General features: G+C 44.0%; 1 protein-coding gene across 2 annotated transcripts in view; it reads left to right on the top strand.

Moving 5' to 3' along the window:
* Window positions 1-27,361, top strand: part of LOC134349124 (UDP-glucose 6-dehydrogenase-like) — an 88,058-nt gene extending 60,697 nt beyond the window's left edge. For both annotated transcript variants that reach the window (XM_063053018.1, XM_063053017.1), the window contains exons 7-13: window positions 3,270-3,417; window positions 7,369-7,463; window positions 14,907-15,037; window positions 16,768-16,907; window positions 20,938-21,029; window positions 21,858-21,968; window positions 25,875-27,361. In XM_063053018.1, the coding sequence (XP_062909088.1) occupies window positions 3,270-3,417; window positions 7,369-7,463; window positions 14,907-15,037; window positions 16,768-16,907; window positions 20,938-21,029; window positions 21,858-21,968; window positions 25,875-25,982 (825 nt within the window). In that variant the 3' untranslated portion in view covers window positions 25,983-27,361. The remainder of the gene's footprint in view (window positions 1-3,269; window positions 3,418-7,368; window positions 7,464-14,906; window positions 15,038-16,767; window positions 16,908-20,937; window positions 21,030-21,857; window positions 21,969-25,874) is intronic.
* The last annotated feature ends 484 nt before the right edge of the window (window positions 27,362-27,845 follow it).

The following is a 27,845-nucleotide window of genomic DNA, read 5'->3' as shown; positions in this document are numbered from 1 at the left end:
TAAAGTTTGATGACACCCTTCATACAATGCATCCTCCAAATCTTCATTTTCATTGTACTATTCAAGATGATTGTCAATACCTTCAAACTCTTTGTAGTTTCTAACTTGTTGTAGTAGTGAAATCATTTCATTTTCACTCCTGGCCGTTTCTCACATCTCCAAGCTTGAATGCTTAAAACCACAGTGAACAAAACAGTTCTGACTTACCTTGCTGTTTATTTCTCACCAACTATTTGTGACAAAAATCACTGCGTTTCGAACAGAAACACACACAACTGACTCTATTAAAAACTGTTTGCTGTAAGCTTAATGTAGTATCTAATGTCCACACAAGTGCACATGACTGACGCTAGTTAGAAACTGTTTGACATCGGTCTCCTGCCCCAGTTAAGGGACATAGTTTCTAAATAGACAAAGAAAATCCCAAATAGTTTCTCAGTTAGCTTTTGTTCTTTAACAGTTGTCCCAAATAAGTGGCTGCCCCAATCAGCTGAAGGCCCAATTAACTGGAATCCACGGTACATACAGCACTGTGCAAAAGTTTTAGGCACATATACTGTAGCTATGGTGCCTAAGATGTTTGCACAGTACTGTATTTGTTAATGTGGAATGGAGAGCGAGTTTGCAAGTCTGACAGCAGTAAAGTATGTTGGAGCTCTGCAGGAGGGGTGTGGGACTGGTGGTAGAGTGCCAGGGATGGTGGGGTGGGGTGCTGACACAGACTGAGTCACCAGACAAGGTCATTTCATTCCAGACAATTAGTTTACTGATCATTACAGAATGTCTCTCTGCTTCCCACTCCTTCCTCTCTCCCTTCCCCTTTTCCAAACCAAGATTCCCATGTCCTTAACCGCACCCCCCCCCACCCTTCCCACTCTCAGTCCACAATAGAGACCCATATCAGAATCAGGTTTATCATTTTCTATATATAAAAGGTGAATTTTAACCCCAGGATTTTAGACTTGGGTCCAGAGTGATTACTGTCAACCCATAACAGAACCAGAGGGAGGTAGTGGACGTTATCTATATAGACTTTAGTAGGATCTTTGACAAAGTCCCACATGCGAGGCTGTCCACTTGGTGTTCAGTTTGAAGTAGTCACTTGGATTTCTCTTTGGCCTCGCAGGAGAAGCCAGAGAGTGGTAATAGATGGTTGCCTCTCTGACTGGAGGCCTGTGATCAGTGGTGTGCCATACAAAAGTGGAATACGAATTTTTCAATTGTATCGAGTATGCAAACTTTTTCCACTGAGGTTGGGTGAGACTGGATCAACAGATCATAGATGTAGGGTGAAAGCTGCAGTATCTGAGGAGGATCTTCACTCTGTGGTGAGAGTGCGTAAATTGTCAATAGTCTGAATCACCATCAGGTTGATCGTCACTGGCGTGTATTGACATTTGTAGTTTTGCAGCAGCAGTACAGTGCAAGACACAAGATTATCATCAGTTACAATTATTATATGATGTAGATGATCGTGTCCTTGCCAATGACCAAAATTGTTTTTGGCAAGTTTTTCTATGGAAGTAGTTCTCCATTGCCTTCTGGACAGTGTTTTTACAAGATGGGTGACCCCAGCCATTATCAACACTCTTCAGAGATTGTCTGCCTGGCGTCAGTGGTCGCATAACCAGGACTTGGGATGCACCAGCTGCTCACACGACCATCCACCACCTGCTCCTATGGCTTCACGTGACCCTGATCCGGGGTTCTAAGCAGGTGCTACACCTTGGCCAAGGATGACCTACAGGCTAGCGGAGGCAAGGAGCGCCTTACACCTCCTTTGGGAGAGACAAATCTCCACCCCACCACTCAATGTTATAATTAAAAAAAATTATGCAAAAGAGGAATAGTGAGGTAATATTCATGAATTCATTACCAGAGGGGAAGAAGCTGTTCCTAAAACATTGGATGTGTGTCTTCAATCTCCCGTACCTCCCTCCTGATTGTAGGAAAGAGGAGAGGGCACATCCTGGGTGATGAGGGTCCTTCATGATGGATGCTGCCATCTTGAGCACCGCTATTTGAGGATGTCCTCGGTGGGGAGGCTTGTTCCTGTGACGTGCATTCAACTGTAATGTTTGAGAGGTTTGATAGGTGCATGGACGAGAGAGGTATGGAGGGTTGTTGTCCGTGTCAGGCATTCCCAGCCTGCGGTCCAGGAACCCTTCGGAAGTTGGGAACCTCTGGCCTGGGTGCAAGTAGATCGAACTAGGTTGGCATAGACCAGGTGAGCCGAAGGGCCTGATTCTGTGCCGTCATGCTCTATGACTACAGGATAGAGCCTTTCAGTTGCGAGAAGAGACTGGAGAGATGATGTATGTTTTCCCTGGAGCAAGGGACATAATTGAAGAAAAGAAAATGATGCAGGGATATAGATGGGGGGTAAACTGCAGGAAACATTCTCCCGTCGTCAGAAGTGAATAACATAGAGGAAGCAGATTTAGGCTTGGGGATGAGTTATTTTGGGTGGGGGGGTGTCTGAAGGGGGCTTTTCTCAGAGTTACTGACAGGATTTCAGTTCCTCTGGAACAGAAGGCCACAGGCCACGTCCTGAGAATCAGGATCTGGTTTATGATCACTGATGGGTGTCATGAAATTTGTTTTCTGGTAGCAGTGCAGTCAGGTTACAAAAAATACACTGCAAAAGAAACTACAGAAAGTTGTAAACTCAGCCAGCTCCATCTCGGGCACTAGCCTTCCCAGCATAAAGGACATCTTCGAAAGGCGGTGCCTCAAAAAGGTGGCATTCATTGTTACAGACCCCATCACCCAGGACATGCCCTCTTCCCATTGCTGCCATCAGGGAGGAGGCACAGGAGCCTGAAGACACACACTCAATGATTCAGGAACAGCTTCTTCCCCTCTGCCATCAGATTACTGAATGGACAACGTACACTACTTCAAACGTTTCCCCCCCTTTTTTTTGCTCTCTTTTTGCACTATTTATTGAATTTACTTTATAGATGTATATTTATAATTGTAACTTGTATATTTTATTATATGTTGCCAATGTACTGCTGCAGCAAATAAACAAATTTCACAACTTATGCCAGTGATATTAAATTTGATTCTGAAAGTAGTGTTAGTGCTTAGAAATCTGATGCTTTGAATGTACACGTGACAAATAAAGCTAATCCTTATCTTTATTTTGGTGCCTGCACTATCCACTAACTAGATTCTGGGTGTATTCGGTGAGACGCACTTGCTATGTAAAATACCTAACGCGTGTGTGTGTGTCTTTCCCTCTCCTGTGTCCTGTTCCCACCTAGGCTGCCAATGCCTTCCTCGCCCAGCGAATCAGCAGTATTAACTCCATCAGTGCCTTGTGTGAGGCAACAGGGGCTGACGTGGAAGAAGTGGCCCATGCCATCGGCACAGACCAAAGGATTGGAAGCAAGTTCTTAAAAGCCAGTGTAGGTAAGAATCTGATATCATGGCTGAGTTATTGGCCAACCCGTCTACTCTGCTATATATCCTGAAGATTTCAATTCTCCTTTTTGGTTTAGTTCAACTTGGTGTAAACATAAGAGGTTCTGCAAATGCTGAAAATCAGAATCTGGTTTAGTATCACTGGAACTATCTTGCACTTTGATGCCTAATGTTAATTTTAATTTGGAATTGGTTTATTATTGTCAGACGTACCGAGATACAGTGAAAAGCTTGTCTTGCATACTGTTCATACCGATCAGATCATTACACAGTGCACTGAGGTAGAACAAGGTCACAAAATACCACTGCAGAATAATGTGCAACAGCCACAGAGAAAGTGCAGTGCAGTTAAATAATAATGAGCAAAATTATAACAAGGTAGCTTGTGAGAACAAGAGTCCATCTTTTTGTACTAGGGAACCATTTACTAGTTTTATAACAATGGTGTGGACGCGGTCAGTGAGCCTGGTGGCACGTGCTTTCAGGCTTCTGTACCTTGTACAGAAGAGATTCTGCAGATGCCGGAAACCCAGAGCAACATACGCAGAAAGCTGGAGGAACTCAGCAGGTCAGGCAGCATCTATAGAGGGAAACAAACGATCGATGTTTTAGGTCAAGACTGTTCCTGCACTTATTTAGATTCTTGATTGGTCAGGACATGAAGTGATACAGGGAGAAGGCGGGAGACTGGGGCTGAGAGGAAAATTGGATCAGCCATGATGAAATGGCAGAGCAGGCTCGATGGGCCAAATGGCCTAATTCTGCTCCTATATCTTATGGTCTAATTCCTCTCTGTACACCTGTGCCTAGCGTCGTGTTATGGACATACAGCCAGTCCATGTACAGTGTATTAGCTATCCTGTGTATTTATATTTGTGTCTTTGTTATGATGATTATTATTACATTTTTTATTTTATAGTGGGTTTTTTGTGCTGCATCAGATCCGGAGTAACAATTATTTTATTCTGCATTGTACATGTCTTAATGCTATCTCCTCTGATCCCCGTAGTCTAAAGATTAACTATTGAAGATTAGCTTTACTTTTCACGTGTACATTGAAACTTGCACCAAAGTGCATTGTTTGCATCAATGATCACTCAGTCTGATATGCTGGGAGGAAGCTGCCAAGCTTGTGGTGCCAAGATAGTATGCCTGCAACATACTAACCATAATCGGTATGTATGTCTTTGGAATTAGGAGGAAACCAGAGCACACAAAGGAAACCCACGTGGTTTCCAGGGAGAACGTACAAACCCCTTGCAGATCGTGGCAGGAATCAAACCCCAGTCAGTGATCACAGTCACTGTAAAGTGATTGCACTAACGACTATGCTACTGTGCCACTAAAGTTCCACTGCCCGTTCCTGAGAGTTTACAAAACTCTTTGTACTGTATTTCATTATACTTTCCAATTAATAAATAAAATCAAAAGTACGTGATTTTTAAATTTTCATTCTTAATATTTGTATTACCAAAAAAACATTTGAAGTGCTGGGCAGTTTTCAGGCCATGTAAAAATGAATAAATTAATTAATAAATTTCCTTCTCAGAGCAATGGTTGGTCCACATAGCTGTAATAAAAATGAGAGGGGATGTTGCCCAACATCCCAGCCGGAGAAGCCTTGCTCCGTGAAACGTTCCCATTTTGTTACTTGTTTTAGAGATGCAGCTCATTGAATAACTTTTTATAAAATTCTGTTTATTTAGGTTCAAGATTCAAGATTGTTAAATGTAATCTCCAGTATGCAAGTGTAAAGGAGAATGAAATAATTGTTACTTCAGTTCTGATGCAGCACAAAAAAAATTCAATAACATGAAGACACAAATATACTGTAAATGCAGCGATGCTAGAAAGTTTGTGAACCTGTACGTTTTCCCTATTTCTGCATAAATATGACCTAAAATGTGATCAGATCTTCACGCAAGTCCTAAAACCAGATAAAGAGAACAGAATTAAATAAATAACACAAAAACATTATGCTTGTTCATTTCTTTTTTGAGAAAAATGTTCCAATATCACATTTATCTGTTGGAAAAGGTATGTGAACTTTTACTTTCAGTAACTGTTGTGACCCCCCTGTACAGCAATAACTTCAACCAAACGTTTCTAGTAACTGTAAATCAGTCCTGCATATCAGCTTGGAGGAATTTTGAGCCATTCCTCCTTACAAAACTGCTTCAACTCTGAGGTGTTGGTGGGCTTCCTTGCATGAACTGGTTGCTTCAGGTCCTTCCACAACATTTCTATAGGATTAAGGTGAGGGCTTTGACTTGGCCATTCCAAAACACAAATTTTCTTCTTTTTAAACCATTCTGTTGTTGATTTACTTTTGTCTTTTGTATCATTGTTGTTGCATCATCCAACTTCTATTAAGCTTCAGTTGATGGACTGCTACCCTAACATTCTCCTCTAAAATGTTTTGACACAATTTTCAATTCATTGTTCCCTCGATGACTGCAAGCTGTCCAGGCCCTGAGGCAGCAAAACAGCCCCAAACCATGATGCTCCATCCACCGTGCTTCACAGCTGGGATGAGGTTTTAGTGTTGATTGCAGAGTACTTTTTCCTCCAAATATAGCAATGTGCATTTCTGCCAAAAAAGTTCAACTTCTGTCTCATCTGTCCACAGAACATTGTCCCGGAAGTGTTGTAGAACACCCAGGTGTTTATTTTTGAAAACTTGGGACATGCAGCAACTTTTTTTTTTTTTGGAGAGCAGTGGTTTCCTCTGTGGTGTCCTTTCATGAACACCATTCGTGTTCAGTGTTTTTCTTATAGTGGACACATGAGCAGAGACTTCAGCAAGTTCCAGAGATTTCGGCAGGTCTTTTGCTGTTACGCTTGGGTTATTTTTCACCTCCTTCAGCATTGCAAGTTGTACTCTTGGTGTGATCTTTGCAGGATGCCGAGGGAGAGTATCTAAAAAAAAAAAAAATTTAAAAATCTAAAAAACAGTACTAAGTTTCCTCCATTTGTTGACAATTTCTCCTAATGTGGATTGAACTCTCAGGTTCCTAGAGATGCTTTCGCAACCTTTTCCAGTTTCATGCATCTCTACAATTCTCTACAAGTCGTCTAAAAGTTGTTTTGATCGAGGCATGGTACACATAAACAGATCTTTCTTGAGACGAGCAGGCTCTGTCAGTAACCCTGTTTTCTGTATCTTTTTATAGGGCAGGGCACCTGTACAACCCACACCTCCAATCTCATCTCATTGATTGGAACACCTGACTCCAAATAGCTTTTGTAGAAGGCATTAGCCCAGAGGTTCACGTGCTTTTTCCAACAAATGCATTAAATATTGGATCATTTTTCTCAATAACGTTTTTTGTGTTATTTATTTAATTGGGTTCTCTTTATCTAGTTTTGGGACTTGCATGAAGATGTGATCACATTTTAGGTCATTTATGCTGAAATAGAGAAACTTCTACAGGATTCACAAACTTTCTAGCACCACTCTACATCAGGTAGCTCATATACGTTGATTGTACGTCCATAAAGTGACGCTAGGTACAGGTGTACGTAAGGTGACTGACAAGAAATGATAAAGTAGTGGTGATTAGGGGGTGTGGAGGTGCTTCATGATGTTACCGACTGTTTTCTGGCACCTTTCTGTGTACGTGTCCTTGGTGGGTAGGCGGGTGCTGGTGATGCGTTGGACAGTTTTGACTACCCGTTGTCGAGCCTTCCTGTCAGCTGCAGTGCAGTTTCTGTTCCATGCAGTGATGCAACTTTTTAGGATGCTCTCCACACTGTAGAGTGACTTGAGTAAAGTCCAGCTCTCTTCAGCCTCCTCAGAAAGTAGAGGCAGTGGTGAACTTTCCCGATTGTGTAGGGTGTGTCTGGGAATACAGGAGAGATCGTGCGAGATGTGAACTCTCATGAGTACTTTGTGGAGCTTTGTCACTCTTGTCTCACGCTTGTGTCTCTTGATTGCAGGCTTTGGGGGCAGTTGCTTTCAGAAAGATGTCTTGAACCTGGTTTACCTCTGCGAGGCGCTCAATTTGCCAGAAGTGGGCAGGTACTGGCAACAGGTGAGCGCATACTCAAAGTTCAAAGTACATATCATAGGCAGAGATTAATTTTCTTCTAAGCATTTATAGTAGAGCAGATATATTAAAAATCAATGAAAAGCCATAAGAACATTTTGACGTCTTTTGTGCCACAGTCCCTAGGAGATGTTGGATTGCATAGAGGGAGAGAGAGTTTAAAATAAATGAGAGAGGGCCATTGGAATGTTTTGTGCACCTCAGTTCCTGAGGAAACATTTAATTGAGCATATTAGAAACTTGGCATAGAGCAACAACAAGAAGTTGGGTTTACGTGGAGTGGCCATTGTCAGGGTGGACCAGTGTTAGAGTGGAGAGTTGTGCTTTGTCTCATCAAGGGTTTGCCAAGGTGAGGCAAAGGCCATGGGTAGATTATTTTGTTAAATTTATTCTTTCTTTCTTTCTTACTTTTGTACATGTAGAGCAGTGGGGATGCCAGGCAGGATAATGGAATGTGGGAAGGCAGGGAGGCCTCCAGTATCTCTGAGGACTATACCTGAAAGAAATGCATCCATCTGCAGTTTCTAGCAGATCGTGTCAAGGAGTTGGAGCTGGAACTGGATGATTGCTGGATCATGCAGGAGGCTGAGGGTTTGATGGACAGGACAAACAGGGAGGTAGTTGCACCCAAGGTACAGGACACGAGTATCTGGGTGATCATCAGGTGGGGAAAAGGGGATGACACCAAGATCGGGGGTATAGTGGACTGTGAGGAAAACTGTCAAAGCTTACAGTGAGATCTAGACCAGCTGAAAAAATGGCAGGTGGAACTTAATGCAAAGAAGTGTGAGGTGTTGCACTTCTGTAGGGCCAACTGGGGTAGGTCTTACACATTGAATGGAAAGGCACTGCGGAGTGCTGGTGAACAGAAGGATCTGGGAATACCGATACATAATTCTTGAAAGTGACATCACAGGTTGATAGGGTCGTAAAGAAAGCTTTTGGCAGTTTGACCTTCATAAATCAAGGTACTGAGCTCAGGATTGGGATGTTATGTTGAAATTGTATAAGATGTTGAGGCCTAATTTGGAATATTGTGCGTAATTTTGATCACCTACCTACAGAAAAGATGTAAGTAAGATTGAAAGAGTGCAGAGAAAATTTTACAATGATGTTACTGGGACTTGAGGACCTACGTTTTGGGAATGGTTGAAATGGTGAGGACTGTATTCCCTAGAACATAGAGCAGTGAGGGGAGATTTGATATACAAAATTAGGAAATGTATAGAGAGGGTAAATGCAAACAAGCTTCTTCCACTGTGGGTGGGGTTACAACTAGAGGTCATGGGTTAAGGGTGAAAGGTAAAATGTTTAAGGGGAACATGAGGGGAAAGTTCTTCACTCAGAGACACATGAATGATAGAAAAATGGAGGGTTATAGTCATAGTCATACTTTATTGATCCCGGGGGAAATTGTTTTTTGTTATAGTTGCACCATAAATATGTAGGAGGAAAAGGTTAGAGCGATATTAGAGTAAGTTAAATGATCGGCACAATATTGTGGGCTAGAGGGCCTGCAGTGTGCTGTACTGTTCTATGTTCTATGGCCCAAACAGAGAAGGGGTGGTGAGACAAGAACCCAACGTGACTGGTACACTGCAGAAGGGTGTAGGGTGATGGGCAGGTTTTGGGTTGCCTGTGCATGGGATGGGAACCCTGCCCAGGGAAAGTGATAGCAGTTTGACTGGGAGCCACAGTAGCATAGAAGTTAGTGCAACAGTATTATAGCTCGAGGCTTTGGAGTTTGGGGTTCATTTCCGGCGTCATTTGTCATGAGTTTGAACATTCTCCCCTTGACACCGTGTGTTTCCTGAGGTTGCTCCCATCTCCTGCCAGAGTCCAAAGGTGTAAATTGTCCCATGGTCAGACTTGGGTTAAATTGGTGGGTTGTTGGGCGGCCGGTTTGGGCCAGCAGGGCCAACTCTGAACAGTTTCTCTAAATACAAAATAAAAAAAATAAAAACAGCAACGACCTCGTGCTCAGTGTCAGCAAGCTCAGGGAACTGACTGTGGAAGCACTCCAGTCCTCTCCAAGGGACCAGCAGCAGAAAGGTTGGGCTTCTTTAGGTTTGTAGATGTCAACATCTGGAAGAGCTATCCTGGGTCCAACATATTAATGCAATTACAAAGAAGGCACGACAGCAGGTGCAATTCATTTGGAGTTTTAGGAGATTTGGTATATCACCAAATACTCTAACTAGTTCGTACAGTGGAGCGGTGACTGGTTGTGTCACAGCCTTGTACAGAGGCTGCGGTGCACAGGATAGAATGAGGCTGCCGAAGGTAGTAGATTGGGCTAGCTTTTTCATGGGCACAAGCCCTTTTTTTTTTTCAGTAACCGTCCCCTTCAATGGGTTGTCTCACCTCCCCTACAGCCACCAGTGCTCCTCCGGTCCTCCCGTTTTTGTCACTTGCCTGCTGTTACATAACCGCCAACAATGAATATCAATCGAGACAGGTTATATAAAAACAACCAAACATTTATTAAACACGGATAAACGATAAAAAAAACAAACGAAAACCTTAACCGGAAGTTAACCGCTATGCAGCCATTTGACAAATCGTCACTCGGCACTGGTTCTTAAAGTGTTAACTGCGGAAACAGTTCTTAAAGCGGTAAAGTCAGATGCAGTTCTTAAAATGGTAAATTCAAAAGTCCGACAGATTTATACATTCAATTGGGAGAGACTTCTCTGGAGAAGGATTTCTTCATAGACGCGACTTTCCTGCTGGTTCTGTCCAAAGGATTCACGATGCAGGAAATAAACAGTTTAAAACAACTGACCTTAATTTCTTTTAGAGAGAGCAAACCTTTGCATGAACTCTTTTTTTCTTTTGGCAAGAGTTATCTTTGATGCAGGTCGCTACTCCTTCAACGAAGACTCAATAAGGTCGATCCTTTGTTAAACTGCCGAACGAAACCGACTCCTCGCAATCCTTCGGGTCCTGTACTTCGATAAAGTCTTCGCTCTCCCGTACTACTGTTGGAATAAGGCACATCAACACATCTAGCAAAAATTGCCAATCCAGCACTATTGTACCTTGCAACAGAATGTAACAACCGTTTCAAAAATGAAACTGTGTCATAAAAACAAATACACAACAGAAACGGAGACACAGTACGTTCTAGCTGGAAATCTAAAAACTAAAAACTAACTGCATCATCTGGGGTCTTCCCTTATATACCCGTGGTGCACAGGTCATCACGTGACCTCACATCGGCGGAAAAATTACATCAGGTGACCTCCAAAAGACCATTACATCATTCTCACCAAAAAAAAATCACAGATCTCCTTGAGGTATGTAACACTCCAGCTGTCCCAACCTCCAGCTGCATAACGCCCAAGTTCACCCCCCACCCCACCTCCTGGTTCCGTCCGCTCACAAATCACTTCGGTTCCCTCTCCACCTCCTCTCCCAGTCCGGTTTATTGTCAGCGAAAAGCTTTCCTTCAAAGTTCAAAGTAAATTTATTATCAAAGTACATAAACGGAACGCCTCCATATACAACCCTGAGATTAATTTTCTTGTGGGCATACTCAATAAATCCATAGGATAATAATCATAACAGAATCAATGAAAGGCTGCACCAACTTGGGCCTTCAACAGTGTATAAAAGGCAACAGTGCAGGTAGAAAAATAATAATAATAAATAACCAAAAAATATCAAGAACACGAGATGATGAGTTCTTGAAAGTGAGTCAGTTGGTTGTGGGCACATTCCAATGATGTGGCAAGTGAAATCCGGGTTCCATCCAGGCAGATTGCTAGTACCATCAGGTAGACACCTTAGATCCCACACCGCCAGGTTCAGAAGCAGTTATTACCCCTCAACAATCAGGCTCTTGAGCCAGAGGGGATAACTTCAGTCACCCCATCGCTGAAATGTTCCCACAACCAATGGACTCACTTCCAAGGACCCTCCATCCCATTTTCTCAATTTTGTTTATTTTTGATTTATTATTATCATTATTTTTTGTATTTGCACAGTTTGTCCTCTTTTGTACATTTTTTTTGTCAAATGCCCATCTTTGGGTGTAGATTTTCTTTGATTCTATTGTGTTTCTTTTATCTACTGATTATAATTACCATGTTAAACAGGCGTTCAGACAAGAATAGAAGGATACAGCTCTAATGGGGCAAGAAGGTCAGTATCGATGTGATAAATCGAAGGGCCTGTTTTAGTGCTGTTCTTCTTTGTGACTTTCTTCTCACCACTACCATTGGGAAGAAGGTACAGGACCATTGCGTCCCACAGGATCAGGTTCGGGAACAGCTATTACCCCTCAACTATTGGGCTCCTGAACCAAGCAACGCACACAAAATGCTGACGGAACGCAGCAGGCCGGGCAGCTTCTATGGGAAAAAAGTACAGTCGACTTTTTGGGCCGAAACCCTTCCGCAGGACTGGAGACAAAAAGGATGAGTAGATTTAAAAGGTGGGGGAGAGGGGAAGAGAGAAGTACAAGGTGATAGGTGAAACTGGGAGGGGGGGAGGGATGAAGTAAAGAGCTGGGAAGTTAACTGGTGAAGTAGCTACAGGGCTGGAGAAGGGGGAATCTAATGGGAGGGGACAGAAGGCCATGGAAGAAAGAAAAGGGGGGGAGGAGCACCAGGGAGATGCGATGGGCAGGCAAGGAGATAAAGTGAGAGAGAAAAAAGGGGATGGAGAATGGTGAAGCGGGGGTGTGGGGTGCCAGTACCAGAAGTTTGAGAAGTCAATGTTCATGCCAACAGGTTGGAGGCTTCACAGACGGAATACAAGGTGTAGTTCCTCCAACCTCAGTGTGGCCTCTTCGCAGCAGTGGAGGAGGCCGTGGCCTTCTGTCCCCTCTGTCAGATTCCCCCTTCTCTGTCCCTGTATTTCTTACGCCAATCAACTTCCCAGCGCTTTACTTTATCCCTCCCCCTCCCATTTTTAACTATCACCTCGTGTTTCTCTTTCCCCTCCCCCACCTTTCAAATCTGTTCCTCATCGTTTTTTCTCCAGTTCTGTTGAAGGGTCTCGGCCCGAAACGTTGACTGTACTCTTTTTCCATGGATGCTGCCTGGCCTGCTGAGTTCCTCCAGCATTTTGTGTGTGTGGCTTGGACTTCCAGCATGTGCAGATTTTCTCCCGTTAGGCTCCTAAACCAGCGTGGATAATCACTCACCTCAACTCCGGACTTTTTCCACAACCTATGGACTCGTTTTGAAAGACTACAACTCAGATTCTCAGTATTATTTATTTTTATTTGCCCAGTTTGTGATGTTGGCAGATCATTAACTCAGTAAAAGATGCCCTTCAGTCTGCCAGTCTACCAGCGTATTGAGCTGTCTGAGAAGAATGCTGCCAGGCTGTGAGAGTACGTGCTGGGGGGTGCCCTGAAGCTTGGTGCAGACACTGCAGGGGGCTTGGTGGGAAAGGTCCACGGTGTTGGGCTCTCCTTCTACCGGAGAGGGAGGGTTCGGGTTGGGGGTGGGGAAGGCCCTCAATTACTGTGGTGGTGTACATGAAATGTTGGAGATGGATTGAGCACGTGATGAGAAGAGAGGCCAACTCTGTCGTCAAGACAGCGCTTCATTGTACCCCTGAAGGGTGGAGGAAACGTGGGAGACCAAAGACAATTTGCTATCGTACCACAGAGGCAGAAGTGAGGCCCCTGAACCACACCTGGGGCACAATAGAGAGACGGCCAAGGACAGACAAAGTTAGAGGAACTTCATTGCTGTCCTAAACGCAACAGCCATTTGATAATGATGATATACCAGCCCAGGGGGACCACATGGGTAGCAGTTGTGGTATTGGTGTCTATTAATGCGATAAACCAGTACTGAACACATTGGTAATGAATGTAAAGAATGAAAAGGCACAATGCCAGGTTTATACTTTAAACATTTTTTTTTATAATGAATAAAGTTTATTTTGGTAAAAGAAATTTTGCTGTCTTGCATCATGGTTGTCAGTGTTAGTTTATGTAAAGTTTTTGATAAATTCTATCATATTTCTTTTACTGTGAACGCCTGCAAGAACATTAATTTGTATGTTATATATGGTAACATATACAGTCGTCCCTCGGTATCCGCGGGGGATTGGCTCCAGGACCCCCTGCGGATACCAAAATCCGTGGATGCTCAAGTCCCTTATACAAGATGGTGTAGTATTTGCATATAACCTACGCACATCCTCCCATATACTTTAAATCATCTCTAGATTACTTGTAATACCTAATACAATGTAAATAGTTGTTATACTGTATTGTTCAGGGAATAATAACAAGAAAAAAAAAGTCTGTACATGTTCAGTACAGACGCAGCCATCGTAGCTCTTCTGGGAACACTGATGCTGCCTCGGCATCAGCCGATGCTGATTCTCCCGCGATCTTTCAGTTCTTGAGGCTGTAGCGTTTTACATAGACAGCCAGCCATCCCTTACTAGCCTTAAACTCCTTCCTCTCGCTCACAACACGAGTAGCAAACGAATGAGACGCGAGGTGAACAATGCTCAGACAACGAGTGCTGGAGAGAGACTGAGGACCCGTGAAATGGCGGGAGATTACAGCAGGGTATCTACACATCACTTCATTCGCGCAGATTCAGCGTAGTGCTCCGCACGTGGCAAATTCAAGTTTTGCTTTTTGGAACTTTCTGGAATTTTTTTCCCGAATATTTCCGATCCACAGTTGGTTGAATCCGCGGATACGTAGGGCCGACTGTTTGTACTTTGATAATAGATTTACTTTGAGTTTTGACTTTGAGAGTAGATCTGGAAGGAGACCAGGGTGGACACAGTCAGGCAGGATGAGTACTCTGGTCTTGCCGTAGGATCGTAGGCCATAGGAGCACCATTAGGTCATTCAGCCCTTTGAGTCTTCTCAGCTATTCCATCATGGCTGAATTATTATCCGTCTCACCCACCTTCTCCAGTAACCTTTGATACCCTGACTATTCAAGAGCCTTCCAACCTCCGCTTTGAGATTACCCGGTGAGTTGGCCTCCGCGGCTGTCTGTGGCAATGAATTCCACAGATTCACCACCCTCTGATAAAGAAATTTCTCTTCATCTCTGTTCTAAATGGACATCCCTGTATTCTGAGTGTGTGCCCTCTGGTCCTGGACTTGCCTGCTATAGGAAACATCCTCTCCACGTCCACTCCATCGAGGCCTTTTGATATTCGATGCGTTTCAATGAGATTCCCCCCCACCCCCCCAACCACCATCCCCACCCAACCCCAATTGAGTACAGGCCCAGAGCCATCAAACTCTCCCCATACGTTAACCCTTTCATTCCCTGGTTTATTCTTGTGAACCTCCTTTGAACCCTCTCAATTGCCAGCACTTTCTCCCTTGAGTAAGGGGCCCAAAACTGCTCACAATAGTCCATTTGCAGTCTCACCACTGCCTTATAAACCCTTGGCATCTGTTTGATTTTGTGCTGTTTCTGCTCCCAGGTAATCGAGATAAATGACTATCAGCGGAGGAGGTTTGCCGCCCGGGTAATTGGCTGCCTCTTTAACACAGTTACCGACAAGAAGATTGCGTTGTTGGGATTTGCCTTCAAGAAAGACACCGGAGACACAAGGTAGGGCTTCGTCATACACTGCAGTGCTCCTAGCTCACTGAGTGTGTCAGGAACAGCTTCTTCCCCTCTGCCGTCAGATTTCTGAATGGACCATGAACACTCCCTCACTTTGTGCTCTCTCTTTGTTTATATCTTTTACTTATTTTTATTGTAACTTGTAGCACTGCAGCAAAGTCTTAAGACATATATGTATCTGCTGTGGTTGTCTGTTGTGGCCTTTGTTTCCGATGTGGTCTCTTCTACGATGGTGAGACCTGTCGTAAATTGGGGGAAGCGCTTTGTCGAGCATCTCCGCTCCGTCCCGATGGCTAACCATCTTAAATCTCATTCCCATTCCCATTCCCGTTGCGACCTGTGCCACGATGAGGTGACCTTCAGGGTGGAGGAGCAACAGCTTGTCTTCTGTCTGGGTAGCCTCCAACCCAATGATGAATATCAGTTTAAACCCCTCCCCCCTTCCTCTATTTACCACTCTGACCTTTACTTCATCTCACCTGCCTATTGCTTTGCCCTGGGTCCCCTCCTCCTTCCCTTTCTCCTATCCTCCACTCTCCTCTCCCATCAGATCCCTCCCTTGACTTTTCCCACCCCCTGGCCTCACCTATCACCTTCCAGGTAGTCTCCTTCCCTTTCCCCCACCTCTTCATCTGATGTCTTCCCTCTCCTTGGTCCTGAAGAAGGGTCTTGGCCCAAAATGTCAACTGTCTACTTATTTCCATAGATGCTGCCTGACCTGCTGAGTTCCTCCAGCATTTTGTGTGCGATGCTTTGGATATCCAGCATCTGCAGAATGTCTTGTGTTTGTTATTGTGCTGCACCTTCTCTGAAACCGTAACACTTTTTGTGCATTCTGTTATTGTTTTCTCTTCGACTACCTCAATGCACTGTTGTGATGAGATCACTGGTATGGATAGAAATCAAAACAAAGTTGTTATTGGAATTGGTTTATTATGGTGACATGACCAAGATACAGCGAGAAGGTTGTCTTCCGTACTGTTCACACAGATCAGATCATTACACAGAGCACTGAGGGAGAGCAAGGGTCAATGCAGATTATAAGAATCGGAGTCTGGTTTAATATCACTGGAATATGTCGTGAAATTGGTTGTTATGTGACAGCAGTATGTTGCAATACATAAAAAATTTAAAACTAAATTACATCAAGAAAAAACGAGCAAATCTTCAGATGCTGGAGGAACTCAGCAGGTCGGGCAGTGTCTATGGGGGGGGAAAAAAAGTACAGTTGATGTTTTGGGCCAGACCTGACGAAGGGTCTTGCCCTAAAACATTGACTGCACTTTTTCCCATAAATGCTGCCTGGACTGTAGAGTTCCTCCAAAAAACAACAAGAGTATATATTTTTTCTTTAATTAAATGGGTAGTGCAAAAGTTGGAGCAAGGTAGTGTTCATGGGTTCATTGTCCATTCAGAAATCTGATGGCAGAGGGGAAGAAGCTGTTCCTGAAGTGTGTGTCTTCAGACTCCTGTACCACCTCCTTGATGGTAGCAATGAGAAGAGGGCGTCCTGAGTGATGGGCGGCCCTAATAATGGATGCCGCCTTTTTAAGATATTGCCTTTAGTAGGTGTCCTGCATGCTGGTGAGGCTGGTGCCCATTATGGAGCTGGCTGAGTTTACAACTTTCTGCAGGTTTTAAAAGCTACCACTACAGGCTCTTGTGTTTCCACAGTTCTAAACCATCTAACCTCCTGTTTGCTTTGCGTCCTTCAGGGAATCTTCCAGCATCTACATATCCAAGTACCTCCTGGATGAAGGAGCCAGGCTACACATCTTTGATCCGAAGGTGAAGAAGGAACAAATTGTTCAAGACCTGAGTCACCCCAGTGTTTGCGACGATGATCCTGACAGGGGTATGTAGTCCTGGCAACAGGGAAGTGGAGTTTGTTGTAAAGTACACGTGTACAGAGAGGTACAGGTACAGGGAAAAATGTACAACCGTATCACCGGCACATGGGTACAGTCAACACATGGGTTGACACTCAGTGGCCATTGTCTCAGGTACAGGAGTGTGAAGTTCTGCTGCTGTAGCCCATCCACTTCAAGGTTCGATGTGTTGTGTGTTCAGAGATGCTCAGAATCAGCTTCAATATCACCGGCATATGCTGTGAAATACTCCTTTTGTGGCAGCAGTACAAAGCAATACATAAGACTATCAATTACAATGAGAAATATATATTTTTTGCATTACTAAATGACAATAAAAGAGGACTGTGTGTCCTCATAATCTAAAAAGAAGCAAAAAAAAACTACTGAGGCAGTGTTGATGGGTTCACTGTCCATTCAGAAGTCTGATGGCAGAGGGGAAGCTGTTCCTGACAATATTGAGTGTGTGTCTTCAGGCTCCTGTACCTCTTCTGTGATGAGAAGGGGGCATGTCATGGGTGATGGGGGTTCTTAATAATTGATGCTGCCTTTTTGAGGCTTCGCCTTTTAGAGATGTCCTCGATGCTGGGGAGGCCAGTACTCATGACTGAGCTGGCTAAGTTTATAACTTTAGCTTTTTCTACTTCCATAGCTGCTTCTGCAACACTCTTATTTGAGTTGCTGTCACCTTCCTGACAGCTTGAACCAATCTGGCCATTCTCCTCTGACCTCTCTTGTTAACAAGGTGTTTTCACCCACGGGACTGACACTCACTGGATGTTTTTTTGTTTCTCGCACCATTCTCTGCAAACTCCAGAGACTGTTGTGTGTGGAAATGCCAGGTCAGCAGCTTCTGAGATACTCAAACCACCCCATCTGGCATCAGCAATCATTCCACAGTCAAAGTCACTTAGATCGCGTTTCTTCCCCATTCTGGTGTTTGGTCTGAACAACAACTGAACCCTCTGACCATGTCTGAATGCTTTCACGCATTGTGTTGCTGCCACATGATCGGCTGATTAGGCATCTGCATTAGCGAGCAGGTGTACGTAATAAAGTGGCCACGGAGCGTAAGTAAAGACGTCTTTGAGAGAAAGAATGATTGATATTAGTGCAAAAGTTAAACCACAGAGGCCGTGCAAGAGGTAGTCCATGGTGTTCTTTTGTTCAGGAACAGGGGTTATTGGCCAAAGTAGCTGGTTATCAAGGATTAATAGTGTATAAAAGCCTGTGATTTTTGGTTAAATTAATCTTCTCATTGCTGAATTCTGATGTGTTCAATCCTAGGTTCTTTCAGAAGTCAGGAAAGAGACGAGCCTTGTTCCTTCACAATTGTTTTAGTTAGCGTTAATTGATCAAAAAAATTGAAAAACGGACAATAATAGAGGTCTAGTACGGGAAGGGAAAGACATGCAAAGAGAAAGATAGCGCCACTGTGTGGTCAGCTCTGTTTATACTCCATAGACAAGAAAAGTTCCGTTCAAATTTGCAGATAAGAGCAAACCAATCAGATGGTCTGTATTTAAATAACACAACACCACCACAAAGGGTCAAAGGTTAATTTTATTGTCAAAGTATGCATATATAATACAACTCTGATATATACTCCAGCTAGCCATTAAATACAGCAAGACAATGGGTGTTGACGAAAGAAAAGACGCCAAAATTAATAGGTCACCCACCTGCCAATCGACCGCAAGAAAGAAAACACCAAAAAACTGAAGGAAACCAATATAAAATGCAGTGCAATAATCACATAAATCTCAGAATATGGGAAGTGTCTTTTCGCTGCATACGAGGAGAGAAGGTGCGCGGACTGAGTCCTGTGAAGAGTGACTATTGACCCAGTGCTGAATCCTGCTCATCCAGGGCCAAATGCCTGGCTTCCGACCGTTTCGCACTGAGCCATCACTGACCTCCTCCGCGTTCACCTTGCTGGATTCTTGATTACCTGACTGGCAGACCACAGTACGTGTGCTTGCGACAGAGTGATCAGCAGCACTGGGGCTCCACAGGGGACTGTCTTATCTCCCTTTCTCTTCATCATTTACACCTCGGACTTCAACTACTGCACAGAGTCTTGTCATCTTCAGAAGTTTCCTGATGACTCTGCCATAGTTGGATGCATCAGCAAGGGAGATGAGGCTGAGTACAGGGCTACGGTAGGAAACTCTGTCACATGGTGTGAGCAGAATTATCTGCAGCTTAATGTGAAAAAGACTAAGGAGCTGGTGGTAGACCTGAGAAGAGCTAAGGTACCGGTGACCCCTGTTTCCATCCAGGGGGTCAGTGTGGACATGGTGGAGGATTACAAATACCTGGGGATACGAATTGACAATAAACTGGACTGGTCAAAGAACACTGAGGCTGTCTACAAGAAGGGTCAGAGCCGTCTCTATTTCCTGAGGAGACTGAGGTCCTTTAACATCTGCCGGACGATGCTGAGGATGTTCTATGAGTCTGTGGTGGCCAGTGCTATCATGTTTGCTGTTGTGTGCTGGGGCAGCAGGCTGAGGGTAGCAGACATCAACAGGATCAACAAACTCATTCGTAAGGCCAGTGATGTTGTGGGGATGGAACTGGACTCTCTGACGGTGGTGTCTGAAAACAGGATGCTATCCAAGTTGCATGCCATCTTGGACAATGTCTCCCATCCACTACGTAATGTACTGGTTGGGCACAGGAGTACATTCAGTCAGAGACTCATTCCACCGAGATGCAACACAGAGCGTTATAGGAAGTCATTCCTGCCTGTGGCCATCAAACTTTACAACTCCTCCCTTGGAGGGTCAGACACCCTGAGCCAATAGACTTATTTCCTGGCATAATTTACATATTACTATTTAATTATTTATGGCGCAACTGTAACGAAAACCAATTTCCCCTGGGATCAATAAAGTATGACAATGACTATGCTTTAATCTTCCTCGCCGCTGCAAGATGGAGTCATTCATGACCCCGTGCCTCATCCCTGGTCTTTTCCATGAGTCACCTTGTGTTCTCGGACCTTTTCAGCACCCCTCCCCCCCACCGTCTCGAATCTACACGAGGCAGCTCAGCACTGGGTCCTTCGATCGAAATTCAAACTACGTCACAGGCTCTAACAGTTTCTGTAACACAAGCATGACAAAAAGAACAAGGAGACGGCGTAGAAAATGTGAAACCTGAGAAGCTTCCAGAGATTTCCAGAATAATACAAATGTAGCCACCAAGGGACATCTACATATACATACTGAGGCCACTAGGAAGCATGCTAAACAGTCACATGTTTAGAAGTAGTTGTATAAAACACTAGCAGATAATTAATCATTAAGCTGCAACAAAAATAATGATTAAGCAGTCTAATCCAACATTACTGCTGAACTTTTGAGGGACCGTGAAGTGGAATTGAAACAGGTGGTCATCGAGAAATCTCGTCTTTTGTGGCAGACAGAGCGAAGGTGCTTGACGAAGTTGTCCCTCTATCTACATGGGATCCCACCGATATAGAGGATGCCATACCAGGGCCACTGATGGGTTCAGCGAGTTGGGGGGGATTGTGGAGGGAATGGTTCCTATAGTGACTGAGTCTAGTACCAGAGGACCAGATTGTTTCCACGGATGCCGTCCGACCTGCTGAGTTCCTCCAGCGTGTTGTGAGTGTTGCTAGGACCAGAGGGCACAGCCTCAGAATGGAAGGACGTCCCTTTAGAGCAGAGATGAGGAGGAATTTCTTCAGCCTGATGGTAAATCTGTGGAATTCATTACCACAGACGGCTGTGGATGACGAAATCATTGGGTATATTTATAGCTGAATGGCCTAATTCTGCTTCTGTGTCTTATGATCTTGTAGTCTTACAGCACTTAGGTCTTTGTCCAATATTCCGGCTGATATTTCTGCCAGCCTTTTATCCCGCAGCTCCTTCTATGCTTTTTATGGCTGTTATGCCACATTAACGTTGACAACACTCGTGCTGAAATGTAATGCCCTGATAGCACAGAATGATCATTGTGAGTGCAAGCTCTTTTCTCTCGTAGTGTCTCGGTTGGTCACTGTCTCGTTGGATCCGTATGAGGCGTGTAAGAATGCCCACGCGATTGTCATCTGTACAGAATGGGACATGTTCAAGGTACTGAAATATTGATCACTCCAGGTAGCACTCGGATGAGAAGTTATTGATCTGAGACCTACTGTACCTTGGCTGCCACGGCAGCGTAGCTGTTAGCGCGACGCTGTTACAGCTTGCGATGTTGAGGCTCGGAGTTTAATTCCGGCACTGTCTGTAAGGAGTTTGCACATCCTTGCTGCGGAACGCTTCAGTTTCGTCCCACGGTCCAAAGACATACTAGTTAATAGGTTAATTTTATTTATTTATATTTAGATACAGTGTGGAACAGGCCCTTCTGGCCTTTTGAGCCGTGCTGCCCAGCAACCCCGATTTGACCGCAGCCTAACCACAGGACAATTTTCAGTGACCAATTAATTATAAGTAATTATATACAGTATAATTTTTAAAAACCTAATAAAGTTGGAGGTTAAAGGATGGATATGGAATAAAATGTTCATAAATACACAATTTCCAGTACATTGTAAACAGTGGTTTAAAGTGTTTACAGTGTAGTGAGGGGATGGGAGGGGTGGCTATCTCGAATGGTTGATCAGAAAAACTGACTGGGGGAAGAAACTTTTAAGGTGGTGTATCCACAAGAGATTCATGAAAATGCTGGAGGAACCCAGCAATTCCGGACTGATAAGGGTTTTAGCCCAAAATATCGACTGTTTATTCCTCTCCATAGGTGCTGCCTGACCTGCTGCATTCCTCCCAGGGCTTTGTGTGTGCGATTTAAGATGGTGTGATGTTTTTTGTTTTAATACCCTATAGAACTTTCCAGAAGGGAACAATTTGTGGTGCTTGTGAAGAGTGTGCCATTTCAAACTGGGTTTGATGTCTTTTCAGGAGCTGGACTATGAGAGGATCTACAAAGCAATGCTTAAGCCAGCGTTTATCTTTGACGGTAGGCGTATATTGGACAGTCTTCACGAGAAGCTCCAGCATATTGGTTTCCAGGTAAGGGAAATGGCGGGGCAGTGGGTCTCAACACAGGGATCAGTGGCTTCAGTTTCACCTCCAATGTGGGGGACGGTGGGGGATGGGGGGAGAGAGACGGATGGAGGCAGTGGACAGGGAAGCAGTAGTGGTTCCCAGTGAATCTGAATCAGGTTTAATATTGAACCTTTATGATGGAATGGCAGAGCAGATTCGATGGGCTGAATGGTCTCATTCTGCTCCTGAGTATTCTGGCCTTGTGGAAGGGCATCTTTCTGTGCTGTAGTACTTTGAGGTGAAATATATTTAACTAATCAAAGGTTCCAAGCGCAGTTGATAGCATGCATATGCTGGATTTGCCAGGAACAGCCATATCCCACAAATGCACCATCAGGTGGTGGGATCTTTCCCACAAACTCAGGTCAGTCCATCGCAGGTAAAGCCCTCCCCACCGCGGAGCGCTGACACAGGAAAGCAACATCCATCATCAGAGACCCCCACCATTGTGGCCACGCTCTCTTCTCGCTGCTGCCATCAGGAAGGTGGTACAGGAACCTCAGGACCCACACCACCAGGTTCAGGAACAGTTATTACCTCTCAACCATCAGGCTCTTGCACTAGGGGGGCTAACTTCACTGAGCTTCACTTGTCCCAACAGTGAACTATCCCCACAACCTATGGACCCACTTTCAAAGACTCTTTACCTCATTTTCTCGAAGTTTATTGTATACTTATTATTTTGCTTGTTTTTTTTTTCCCTTTTTCTCTGTATTGTGTGTGTGTATATATGTATGTATGTATATATACGTACATACACATACACACAGTGTGTATAAAATGTATTCTCCCCCCCCCCAGAAGTTTTCATGTTTTATTGGTTTACAACATTGAATCACAATGGATTTAATTTGGCCTTTTTGACGCCGATCAGAAAAAGACTCTTTCGCATTGAAGTTAAAACAGATCTCTACAAAGTGATCTGAATTAATTACAAATATATAAAACACAAAGATTGATTACATAATTATTCACCCCCTTCAAGTCAGTATTTAGTGGATGCACCTTTGGCAGCAATTACAGCCTTGAGTCTGTGTGGATAGGTGTCTATCAGCTTTGCACATGAGGACACTGCAATTTTTCCCCATTCTCCTATACAAAACTGCTCAAGTTCTGTCAGATTGCTTGGGGATCGTGAGTGAACAGCTCTTTAAGTCCAGCCACAAATTTTCAATTGGATTGAGGTCTGGACTCTGACTTGGCCACTCCACGACATTAACTTTGTTATTTTTAAGCCATTCCTGTTTAGCTTTGGCTTTATTTCTTGGAGTCGTTGTCTTGCTGGAAAACAAATCTTCTCCCAAGTCGCAGTTTTCTTACAGACTGCATCAGATTTTCCTCTGGGATTTCCCTGTATTTTGCTGCAGTCATTTTACCCTCTACCCTCAAGCCTTCCAGGGCCTGCTGCAGTGAAGCATCCTCACAGCATGATGCAGCCAGCACCATGCTTCATGGTAGGGATGGTGTGTTTACAATGATGTGTGGCCAAAAAACTCAATTTTGGTTTCATCAGACCCTAGAACCTTTTTCCAGCTGACTTCAGAGTTTCCCTCATGCCTTCCGGCAAATTCCAGCCAAGAGTTTGAGTCTTTTTCTCCCAACAGTGGTTTTCTCTTTCCCACTCTCCCATAAAGCCGTGACTGGTGAAGAACCCAGGCAACAGTTGTTGTATCACAGTCTCTCCCATCTCAGCCACTGAAGCTTGTAACTCCTCCAGAGTTGTCACACATTTCTTGGTGGCCTCCCTCAATAGTTCCCTTGCACAGTCACTCACGCTACGTCCATACTATGCCGGATAATTTTGAAAACAAAGCTTTTTCTCTTCGTTTTGACCCTTCGTCCACACTGAAACGGCGTTTTCATCCCCCAAAAACAGAGCTTTTCTAAAACACTCTCCAGAGTGTGTAAATATGAAAACGATTGTTTCGCGTTGTAGTGTGGATGGGGTAAACAGAGAGATTTAAAAACGTTGTCATGACAACACCACCACAACAATGCTTTTTCTGCTTCTGCTTGGTACTGCGCAAGCACTGCCAGACAGCTGTTATAACGCGCAGTCAGTGTGAACAGCGTGAGAGTTAAATTGTAAAGTGAGCTTTTTTGACTAGGTCCCCTAAATCGATTTGATTGAGTCTATCTTTAAAAATATTAATGTCAGAAATACTGTGCAGGTCTGGCGGCGGAAGATTCCACTCTCTTGTTGACCTTGGGTAGAGGATGGCTTCATGCGCGTGTTGTTTACTTTATTGTCTACGTTAATAGCTTGTTTGGAGTTAAACATCTCCACGTTCTCCACGGCTTTGCTGACTTTGTAGTCATTTGTAACTCGCAGAAACAGCTCAACTTCATTGTCTGTCCAAACGAAGAAGTCCGGTCTGATTTTTCCAGCGGAGGTTTTCTTTGTGTTCCTCGAAGACATTTTTGGAAACTTTCTTTCGCTGTTGTTGTAGGTACTCTAGTTTTTGACCAATGGAAATAGCACAATGCCGCTGCAGAAATGGAAATAGTATACCGTTTCCTCTTCACTTGTTTTCTGTAGATGTGTCTGCGCATGCCCAGTAGGAGGAGATTCACCCAAATATCCACTTTGGTGTGGACAGAGGTATTTTGAAAAACGCCTAGTGTGGCCGCCTGTCGTTTTTAATTGAAGCCGGCGTTTTCAAAATTATCCTGTCTAGTGTGGACGTAGCCTCAGTTTTTGAGGATGGCCTGCTTTAGGCAGATTTACAGCTATGCTATGTTCATTCTATTTCTTGATGGTTGAAATAACTGTACTCCAAGGGATAGTCAGTGACTTGGAAATTTTCTTGTATCCATCTCCTGGCTTGTGCTTTTCAATAACCTTTTTGCAGAGTTGCTTGGAGTGTTCCTATGTCTTCATGGTGTAGTTTTGCCAGGATACTGACTCACCAGCAGTTGGACCTTCCAGATACAGGTGTATTTTTACTATAATCAACTGAAACACCTTGACTGCACACAGTGATCTCCATTTAACTAATCGTGTGACTTCTAAAACCAATTGGCTGCTCCAGTGATGACATGGTGTGTCATATTGAAGAGGATGAATATTTATCCCATTAATTGTTAAGTGTTTTATATTTGTAATTAAGTTAGATTACTTAGTAGAGATCTGTTTTCACTTTGACACAAAAGAGTCTTTTTCTGTCGATCAGTGTTTTTAAAAAAAAGCCAAATTAAATCCACTGTGATTCAAAGAATCATGGAAACTTGCAAGGGGGTTGAATACTTTTTATAGGCTCTGTATGTATGTCTATACTAAACCTGGCAGAACGGTTTCCACTGAGAGGAGAAAGGGCAAAGGCAGGTTCTTGGTGCCTTAGAACAAGTGGCTTCCGGCAGAATTGGCTGGTCAGTCATGGCTGGCCGCTAGTCTAGGAAGCAGGAAAGCTCTGATCTCAAACCTCCACTGCTTTGTGGCCATATCCAGTCATGGGGAAGGCTTCGGGAGTAAACCCCAAGGGAAAAATCCAGAGCTGGAATCCAAAGGCAGTCCTGTGTTGAGTTCAATGCTGGCTGGCAACTCCTGCAATGCTACAGGGTCTCTGCTGTCCCTCTCGATTCATCAGCTGTGTGGAGAGGGGGAGTCTGCTGCCTGGGCAATGGCTCGCTCTCCAAATCGAACTGCCCTGGCTTGTCTACCACTTAGACAGCTGGGATGCAACATCCATGGTTTATCCTGAACAACAGAGCGCCTCATTTTAATTTAGAGTATTTTTTTAATTATTATGTATTACACTGTACTACTACTGCAAAACAACACATTTCACAACATATGCCAGTGATAAAACTGGATTCTGATTCTTTGATAATAGATTTACGTTGAACTTTGAACTGGATTTCTGTTGACAGGTTGAAACCATCGGAAAGAAGGTGACCGAGAGGATACCCTTCACTGCAAACAAAGACATCTCGAGGATTGATTTGCAGGCTCCTGCTGCTAAGAAGCTAAAGATTTAATGTACCCTGTGACATTCACGAGCATTTTATATGCTGAATATGTCCTTTTTTTATATATTTTAAATCTATATCTATTGTACTCAAAGCACTACATGTAACAAAATTCAGTGCAGTTTCTAGATAGCTCTTTTTAAAGAATTAATTAAAGATTTTGCCAATTGAAATTGCTCCCCGCTTCGTTCAGAAAGGGCTTATTTATTCTCAAGGTATCTGAAAGTTTAGAATATGTACTGGTTAAATAAACCTGGTCTAAACCATGAGACCATTACCATCACTACAGAAGCTGTTCTGAATCTTTAATCAGAACACAACGAACAAGAGAGGGTTCCCCACCTCTGAGGAGGTGTACATTCCTCCCCATTAACGCGTGTGTTTCCTCTGGTGTTGCCGTTTCCTCCCACAGTCCAAAGATGTATGGGTTAGCAGGTTAATTCACCATTGCAAATTGTTCTGTGATTCGGCTAGGGTTTAAAAGGATGGGTTGCTGGGTGGGCCAGAAGGGTGTGTTCCATGTTGTATCTCTAAATAGATAGATATTTAAATAAAGAATGTGTAGAGAGTAACTCCTTGTGCACGGTCTAACCTGAACGGTCACATTGTCCCTTTCCATCCAGTGATGCTGCCCGACCCCAGTTCCTCCGGCGGCTTCGTTTTAGCTCCAGATTCCAGCATCTGCAGGCTTTTGTGCCTCTTTTGACATGTCTTACCAGCTGTCTGTTAGCCGGCTGTGTGCCGGCATTGGAGAGGGTCCAGAGGAGGTTCACGAGTAAAAGGGTTAACGCATGAAGAGCATCTGATGGCTCTGGGCCTGTACTCACTGGAGTTTAGAAGAGGGGAGATCTTAATGCAACTGAGAGGCTTGGATAGAGTGGACGTGGAGAGGATGTTTCCTATAGCAGGGAATCTAGGGCCAGAAGGCACAGCCTCAATAGAGGGACATCATTTAGAACAGAGATGAAGAGGAATTTCTCTAGCCAGAGGGTGGTGAGTCTGTGGAATCGTTTGCCTCGGGCGGCTGTGGAGGCCAGGTCACTGGGTATATTTAAAGTGAATGTTTGATAGGTTCTTGATTAGTCAGGGTGTCAAAGGTTACGGGGAGAAGGAAGGAGAATGGTTTGAGAGGGACAATGGGAATGGCAGAGCAGACACAATGGTTTGTGCCTTACGGTCTGTCTCTTTCGTCAAACAACTATGCTGAGCTCTGATTGTGGAATTGTGATCACATGGCCTCTCTCATCCAATCACCTCTTTGTCCCACCCCCTAACTCCTATGATTGGTCACTGCCATGTCTCCACAGTTCCAACTGAGACTAGTTGAATGTCAAATAAAAGTGGCTGGTTTGATGGCACATTGTCTTCCTAAGACCGAGTGGTTTAATTTAAGTTTATTTTTAATAAATAGCAATACTTTTTTTTAATTTGCCTACGATTTCTATCCCGGGTTTGTTGGTATGTTCCTGGACCGAACATAGAACATGGAGAGTTACAGCACAGTACAGGCCCTTCGGCCCACGATGTTGAGCCAACATTTTACCTTCTCGAAGATCAATCTAACCCTTCCCTCACACATAGCACTCCAATTTTCTATTATTTAAAGTACATTTATTATCAAAGTGCGTATAAATTATACAATCTTGAAATTCATCTGCTTATAGACAGGGGAAAGAGAGAGGCGGAGGAAAAAGAAAAAGAAAAAAATCAGGCAAATAACAAAAGCAAGTAACAGCTTTCAGAATGAAATTGAGATTATTGCCCCAAAGCCCGGAGCTGCCGGAGTAGGCCCGCGGCCTCGGCCTCAGCTCATCACACAGCGGGGCACATCGTCGCAGAGCTCACAGACACGAAGCCCGGAGCTGCCGGAGT

Source organism: Mobula hypostoma, chromosome 7, assembly GCF_963921235.1.
Source record: "Mobula hypostoma chromosome 7, sMobHyp1.1, whole genome shotgun sequence".
Lineage (NCBI taxonomy): Eukaryota > Metazoa > Chordata > Chondrichthyes > Myliobatiformes > Myliobatidae > Mobula > Mobula hypostoma.
The sequence above is the reverse complement of the archived record's forward strand: the minus strand, read 5'-3'. Positions and strand labels throughout refer to the sequence as shown.